The sequence below is a fragment of the Megalops cyprinoides genome, chromosome 17, assembly GCF_013368585.1.
Source record: "Megalops cyprinoides isolate fMegCyp1 chromosome 17, fMegCyp1.pri, whole genome shotgun sequence".
NCBI lineage: Eukaryota > Metazoa > Chordata > Actinopteri > Elopiformes > Megalopidae > Megalops > Megalops cyprinoides.
Genome location: NC_050599.1, coordinates 5805146 through 5813560, shown reverse-complemented (window position 1 = coordinate 5813560; position 8415 = coordinate 5805146). Strand labels below are relative to the sequence as shown.

Sequence of the window (8415 nt, the reverse complement as noted above, 5' to 3'; positions counted from 1 at the left end):
CACCAAAATTTATGATTTTCTTTTGCCCGTTGATGGCTGTCATGTTAAATGGCTTTGATACTTTAGAATAACTTGTCACTCAAAAAAACTAATCCAATTTGTTTCATCACAGAAATTTGTCAGTCTGCTATTCCTAAAATTGATGACTGCGTGCGCCTTTGTAGCGCAGCACGTTAAAAAAAAAAAAAACCACTATAGGCGAGAGGAACAGTGTATATAACGATCAATATGACTTGAACCTGGGAAAAATCAATAGCTGAATTATGCCCGTGTTTCCTGGGGATGGTGGAGATGGAGTATCGATCTGAGCATTTGTCTCGCTCCTCCCGTCCAGGGAAAAACTCTAATTGAAAAGAAACGAGCAGGCAATGTCAGGTCAGCCAGACACGCCTCCCAATTTCAGAAAAAGTGGAGAGTTTTCACAGGTATTGGTCAGAAAGTGGGCATGCACTACCCTGAAACATCTAATAATGCCTTGTACGAAAGACATTACTTATGCAATGGTCCAAAGTTTTCAACCTCAGAACGCTATCTTTTAATTATACCTGTGCTGACTTAGGTACTTAGAACATAATCTATAATGAGTCTATAAAACAATCCAAAACTATGATATAACAATAAAATAAAATTATAATAAATAATGTTATAATCAACCTGAACCTAATCTAATTTAAACTACTCATTGAATCAATTACCTTTCAAAGGGTTCTCTTGTGGCTCAGACAATTAAGCAAGTTGTTCTGTGCCGAGTCCAAGCCTGAGCTGTAATGGCGGAAGGCATTTGGTTTTACTCCACTTGGGTATGGTGGATTTTGTCAGGGTTTACTAGCCTTGCCATCATGGAACCATCATCGTGCTCTAGTTGCATGTTGGGTGCTTGCAAGTCACTTGCATGATGTCGGTGGAGACTTGCCTATTCTCCAATACTCCACGTCATTTGCCAGCAATGACCAACAATTTGGGTTTGTTCTGCCGGGGAAAGGGATGGGTAGATGCCAGTAGGAAGCCAGTTTTTCCTTGACTCACTGCTCTCAGGCACCTGCGAGTTACTCAGTTGATGTCAGCTGAGTAGCTCCCATCCTGCAATCAGCGCCCACTCAGCTGCGGTGTGCTGCATGCAGAAAACAGCCGTTGGCTATGTGTGAGTATATGAAAGGACTGCATCTGCCCTGCCTCAGTGCTCCTGAGCAAATGCAGCAGTTATTGCTGTGAGCCTAATGTACAGTTAGTGATTTCAAAATGTGTTGCAGGAAAAAGAAAAAAAAAACGGTAAAACCTGCAACATTGCAAAAGAGTGGTGCAGATTAAATCTGGCTCTCATCTTTGAAAATCTGGACACGGATCATGTGCTGAATGTTGTCTAAAAACATACTGTAAACCTGCAGGTCTGATACTAAACTGTAATTCTGTTTTGGGGAAGTACAGGAGGCAAAATCAACATACTGCATGTGTTCAGTGTGTTTGTTCTTTAATTGAAAACCAGCTTTACTTATAACAAACATGCAATTTCACTCTACAAGCAACACCACGGTTATGTATTAGTCATTCAAGTTTGAACATTCATCAAGATTTAAACAGCAGCAAACGTTAATGTGTTCATATTTACAAAAACACATTGAATGATGAGTTCAAATTATACCAAAAGTGAGGATGGAGGGATTGACTAACAGTAGGTGATCAATTAGAGAAAACATCTGACAGTAATTGAACAATTACATAAATATAAAGTCTACAGTAGGTTGGAAAAAGTTTCATGAATGGATGTACTCTATGTGGAAACATGAGTTCATTTTTTTTCTAAAACATGGTTATTTAAGTATTGCTAAATGTAATTGATGATACTGGCATCAATTACTCAGTTACACACAGCAAAGGGAGTTTTCCATTTGATCTGGTGCAATTGGTTTCTTATTCAACTGCATGAAAGAACTGTCTATATTGAATTATAAGCTGATTTCCCAAAATCTTTGATACTATTGATTAAAAATAAAAATGCAATGATAAACAACATAAGAATATTGCTCGTATGACATAATCGACATCACTGTCTGCTGATATTTAGAAAAAAATAAAATAAAAAAGACTACACTACTGAAAAATAAATTTTCAATTCAAAAATAAATAATACTTTAAACATCATAGAAAATTCTTCCATTACCCTTTTCTTCCAACTTTGCCCAGAAATTCTGTCTACAAATGTCATTGTGTGATAATAAATATATTCTGGTTGTTTTTGGTAACAGATTATTGGGTTGGTTTCTTTAGCATCTCTTTGCTTTAATCAAAAAATGGACTATAAATAGTAGGAAAGATCTTTGCGGAAACTCTAATTATATTTAATACTGCCCATATCACAATGGTTACATCACAACAAAAATACTGAAGATTATCAAAACTGTACAGAGAAAATTACAGTTGATCTAAAATACATTACACTGTTAGTGTTAGAAGATAAAAGTGAAAAGATATTATTATTATTATTATTAATTATTATTATTATTATTTTTACAACCAAAGAACTACAGCCTGTCCTCCTCCGAGTGCGAAATGGCCTCACAACTTTCGGTTAAGCGCGGCTCCTCGAACAGGCCCCGAACGAGCTGCAATCTGTTATTCTGACAGCCGAGTGGCCGTTCCCAGGGCTCTATCGACCTCACTCGTCTGAGGGGCAGACCATCTTTCCGCATCCCCTAAAGCGCTAGTCGACGGCTAACTCGCTCACTGCACACTGTGAGTCTAACCGCACTGCCTCTGAAAGAGAAAACAGCTCCAAACGCCCGTCACACAGGCCTCTGCTTTACCTCTGCCTGGAGAAGGCCGGCGTCAGCGCGCCCTTCACGGAAGGCTGCATCCAGAAGCAGGTATCTTATTTATTTATTTACTTTTTAAAACAGGAGCTGACAGGTTTTTCTTTTTTCCTTTTTTTTTTTCCTACGCTACGCTATGGTAAAGGTGTCAGTGTTCAGAAGTTGAGTTTTTCGGTGAAGGATGGCGCCGCCCTGCTGGCCGGTCAGCGGTGGCGGTAGTGCCTCATGAGGGGTATGATGCAGGAGGGGGGGCCGGACAGCTTGAGGAAAGGGTGCTGCAGGAGCTCTTGGGCGGTGGCCCGTTGAGACGGCTCCCTCACCAGCATCAGGTCCAAGAAGGCCCGCAGGATGGATGACACCTATGGGACACGGAGCAACGACAATGCCATGATACGGCCATGATATACCATCTTTACGCAACCATTTCCCCTTGTCTTACATAGGAAGGGCAATGGAGAATGAAATAACTAAAAATCAAGCAGTTAGTTAAGTCTAAAATAAGTTTTAATATTTCACTGGCATATTAGAGGTTGTTTTGGCAATAATTTAAAGTTTCTCACATTTACCAGCATGATGGCAGAACTCACGTGACAAAAGAAAGAAATAAGAAATGGAGTGAATTAAAATTGTTGTGTTAATAATTCAAAAATATAATTACTGAATTGTGAAATACTTCAATTTGATGATGAAAGTGTATGAATTATGCCAAATGCCAATAAAGCATCTAAACTAAATTCCGAGCCATTATTCTAAGGTAGGACAAATGTTTGGTACACAGCCTTTCCTATTATTTCTCACTATTTAAGTTTAAGATCTGTATTCCAAGTAATTTCTGAGATATATGTGTCAAATTAAGATGAAACTACTCATTTATAAAATCATAATCATCATGTGACATCCATGATGAAGAAGACAGAGATTCAAATAAAGTTGAAATGTGTCCTTTCAGAAATTAAACAACAGCCTTTATTTTTCCCAAAACATATAAAGCTTTTATAAATAACGTGGGTGTTCCTCAGCGAGGTGACTGGGATCTCACCTTGTGGGGCTCTTTTAACCTGGGTGGGAGGTTGTCCCGGATCCTCCTCATGGCTTGGAGGGGGGGCTCATTAAAGTAGGGGGGCTCCCCGTCCACCATCTCTATCACCATGATCCCCAAGGACCAAATGTCCACCTGAAAACAGCCAGACTCAGTATCGGCACTCAGTGGACTGGACTACGCTTCCGATTTCACAGATAAAAGGTAAGCTTTTAAAACCAATGATTTTAATTATTTTGTAATCCACTGCCGCAGAAACGAAAAGTGTTGCCTCTATAAAGCTTTATTTTAAAAATGTTATTGTAAATGATCCATTTAGACAGCTAATTTTCACACTGAGATTTGCAGTGCCAAAATACATAGTTAATTTGTAGCCATTAGAGGCCAAGGAGGACATTTTCCCTTTTTACCATACTGACACATAAGGGTTTTTTATGTTTTGTTTCTCGGGAGTGACTCATTAAAACAAGACCTTACTACATTTAACTGTTAGATGTTCCATTAGGACATCTATCTGATTAGATTAAGGACAGTCTGATCACATATCATTAATTGTGCTGCTGCCCATCTCTGTTCTTTTCTGTTGCCAAAGAATTGTTGCATTATGCAGCTGAAGCAAAACTTGAGGGACCTCGTTCTTGGGTAAATAGCAGTGCTACGCCTGGGATCTGAACCTGAAAAAAAGTTTTAAGTCCACTACTGTTGACAATAATGATGCAGGCACTTACCTCAGTGCCATAGGGCAACCTTGAAATGACCTCTGGGGCCATCCAGTAAGGAGTGCCGACCAGAGACTTCCTCTTTGGAACTTCCTTTGACACCTGGGCACAGAACCCAAAGTCTGACAGTTTTATCTGTGGAAAAAAAAAACATATCTCAGCAAACCAAGCAGAGTCAGCAGGGGATCCTAAACATGTCAGGTGCAAAAACATTCACACTGCTGTAATGACGATTGTCTTACGACAGTAGTTCGTGCATTGCCGATGAGTTGACATAATCACAGATGAGCAGGCTCAAAGACACAGCCAATTCGTCACTCTTAACTGGACGACATGTTTTGTCTTTTCAGGAAGAGCATAACGACAGTAACACTCTGTCTTACTCTGCCATCCACAGCCTAAGATGGTCTTTGAATACATGTGCATCAGCCCAAACTGGTTCACACTGAAAGCATTCTCATTATAATAGGTGTTGGTGGTGTTGACAGTAGATGGGAACAGTTTATAATGGTTAAAAACCACAGACAAGCATGCTCAGAAACTTCCAGTGAAGGTCCAAATGAAAAGTTAAATGAAACTAAGTTCATGTTTTTTTGATAATTAAAAATCATACATGCTCCAAAAAACACCACAACTTCTCTTTTACCAATGCTATATAGAGTATCACTATAACAATATTCAGGTTATCATTCAGAACCCAATTTTAAGAGGTAATGTTTGGATCAAATGACGTGCCAGGGCCATTTCAAATGATAACAAACAGAGCAGAAATAAAACCCAAAAAAGTTGAAGTTAAAACTACAGATCAGAATATACTGTGGGATATTTCTGTAAACGAGGTGAGGTCTACATGGAAAGACATTTCAGCACCCAACACAGTTCGCACAGAATGCTCCAAAGTTCTGATGTGATCCCCTTTTGACAGCGGCTACGTGGGCGTGAGGGTTTGCAATCAGAAAAACAGTAATTGCAGCTTTATATCTCTTGTTCCTAATTGCTGCATTAACTAACAATGAGTCAGCTGCAGAAAGGCGATCCTGATTTAAATAGACACTCTTGCTCATCACACAGAACAATGAAAGACGTGTTCGGGATGATTACAGTCTACGGAGAAGTCCGTCACCTTCCCTATTTCCAGCTCACCAGCTTGCACGGATCTATATTATGGATTTTAAATATACTATATATATTTAATATGTCTGAGAAACCTGAGAGAAATAACAGTAATAACTCTGAACAGGAGTCAGACACACGCAGGGCTGATTTTTATTACCTTATACTAATTTATACTATACTCTATGCCCCAATGCATGCTTCATGACTGCCAGAAATGACAAGGTGATGTCATCGGTCATCACACAGACAGTAGATCACAAGTGGGTATATGACATAATGCCCTGATCTCTAAATGAGGTGGGGTGCTGTCAGAAATAGTGCAAAAGCAGTGTACATGAGGGGGAGTATAAATTGTAAATGGGGTCCAGGACAGTATTCAATTTAAAGGTGAGGAGACGTCATGAATGGCATTGTGTGTGGGAGCTGCTAGATCCTGTCAATCACTGATGAGTATGAATTGATAAAACGACTGGTTCTGATCACGAGGAGTCATTTTGTGGAGACCGCACAAAAGCTCCGCAAATTTTGAAGTTCATAAAGTTTAAGTCTCCCATTCACATGACAACAACTCAAAGACGAGTTATTGGCTTTCTTGATTCCAGCGCTACATTACATTATTGTCATTTATCAGATGTTCTTATCCACAGTGACTTACACAGGTTACAGTTTTTACATGTAATCCATTTATACAGCTGTATGTTTACTGAGGCAATTGTGTTTTAAGTACCTTGCCCAAGGGTGCAGCAGCAGTACCCCAGTAACCTCTTGGTTACAAGCCCTGCTCCTTACCACTATGCTACACTGCTGCTTACCTCCGGTAACTTCTGTTATGGAATTAAGAAAAATAATATACTTTCTTTGTTTTGAAAAACCAGAGGGGGATCTACGTCATGAAACCGAACAGCTGGGGATTAGGGACTACGTCGGACACACTGACCCGTCCGTCGCTGGTGAGAAGAATGGAGTCACTCTTGATGTCTCTGTGGATGACCCCTTGCGTGTGAAGGTAAGACAGCGCCCTCAGGACGGACAGACAGACGGTGGCAATCTGTTCCTCGTTCATCCTGCAACAGGAGAAGAGCAAATTACAGTAGGAAACACTGCCTTACTGTAAGCCACCTTTACATGCTGGGCTTCCTGACTGTTTGCCGATTTAGTCCAAACAGATGGTTTGGGTTATTTTTTTTAATCTGTGCAGTTATAAATTACAACGCTGATATAATTTCTTATTTAAGTCCCAAATCCCACCATTTAAGCCAAAAGCAAACTAACAAGGTTCATGCAGATATATTTTTGTGCATCAAATGTCTGTAAGAGTATGTAAGTTCATCTCCATAATAGTAGTCCTTCATTAGCAATGCTAATCAGCTTCAATATGTCCACCCTGATGAAGGGACATGCAGGCTGTCTGTTACAGTATGGAGCAAAGTGTGTCAAAAAGAAGAGGTTAGTCTGCCATTTTGCTATTCTGCACAAAAATATCCATCAACACTGCTGGCAATTTCCTCACCTCAGCATTCAGATGATATTATTAAACCTTGGAAAATAGAACAAATTTGATTGAGAATTCATGCTCTCCCCCGGTTTCTTATTCACCAAGGTCTGCCTCCACCAACACAAACACCAGAATCCCAGATCTCAAAATACATGCGTCAAACCAGAGTGAAATGAATCGATAGGATTGGATGTTCCACTGTGTTTCTGTATTTTACAACAAAATTTTTTTCTATGTCCATATTCACAGCGTTCCAGCTTTCTCGGGATAAGGCCAACCTCTCAGGTAAGAAACCTCAGTCAACATGAAGTTGAGTGTCTTAACAGAGACTTTTTCATACTCATTTTTCATATAAATGCCTCTCACAACAGCAAACCCTGAAACCACTGATTACAGTAAATGTGTAGTAATTTGTGACATATGCCAAGGGTGATAATAATACAAATGGTATCTTATGAGGGTTTATGGGGTTTATGGTGGTTATAAAAATTCAGACAAATATTGACTTGTGTAAGACAATTGTGCATATCAGCAACAATGCAAATACTGATGGAGAAAATTCAGAAAAATTAGGGGTTTCAAACCTCCCACCATAGCAGGCTTGCCTTATCTCCATTATTCGAACAAAACATTAAATGTCCTGCCATTGTAGAATTATGAAGGGAAATATTTAGCAATTTATACTTTAGGTTTGCCCTTTTGCCCTATAAAAATACATCATAGCCACTACAGCTACCAGGTTGGCCATTTTTAAATGAATCAGTGGTCAGACACTGGTTTGAATACTGAATTCACAGAAAAAAACACTATGGCAAAAGAAAAGAAATTAATTCACAAGATATGTTCTCCGTCACAGGTATCTTTACAGTGTAACCTCTGCCCCAGGGGCTGAGTGGAATAGAAGATGTAGGAGCCAAATGTGGAAATAGGCCACAAAAATCTGTCATGGTGATTTTGGTGGCATTTAGAAGCAACGTTATCCGTGTTGAAGCAGTATCCGTAGCCTGTGCTCCGGGTCTGAGGCTTGAAGCCCTGGCTGTTGACATTTTGAGAACTCATCTTTGTTTCTAAAAAACAGCTCCAGGTGATTTAACTGCTCCCAGGGTTCTCGAAAATTGGTATATGTTTCTGCCAGAAACAGTCAAGTAACAAGGACATACAACAACAATGGTAATTGTGACTTTACTATAAAGTAAGTCCATTCCAGACACAAATTCTTCCTGAGGTAGCCACCTTTGT

At 39.6% G+C, this 8415-nt stretch overlaps 1 protein-coding gene across 5 annotated transcripts in view; it reads right to left on the bottom strand.

Annotated features, from left to right (window-relative positions):
- Nucleotides 1-2539: 2539 nt before the first annotated feature.
- The window catches only part of pak5 (p21 protein (Cdc42/Rac)-activated kinase 5), a 76217-nt gene continuing 70341 nt past the window's right edge, over nucleotides 2540-8415 (bottom strand). For all 5 annotated transcript variants that reach the window (XM_036549401.1, XM_036549403.1, XM_036549405.1 and 2 more), the window contains 4 exons: nucleotides 6619-6745; nucleotides 4575-4700; nucleotides 3847-3981; nucleotides 2540-3166 (listed from right to left, as the gene is read on the bottom strand). In XM_036549401.1, the coding sequence (XP_036405294.1) occupies nucleotides 3011-3166; nucleotides 3847-3981; nucleotides 4575-4700; nucleotides 6619-6745 (544 nt within the window). In that variant the 3' untranslated portion in view covers nucleotides 2540-3010. The remainder of the gene's footprint in view (nucleotides 3167-3846; nucleotides 3982-4574; nucleotides 4701-6618; nucleotides 6746-8415) is intronic.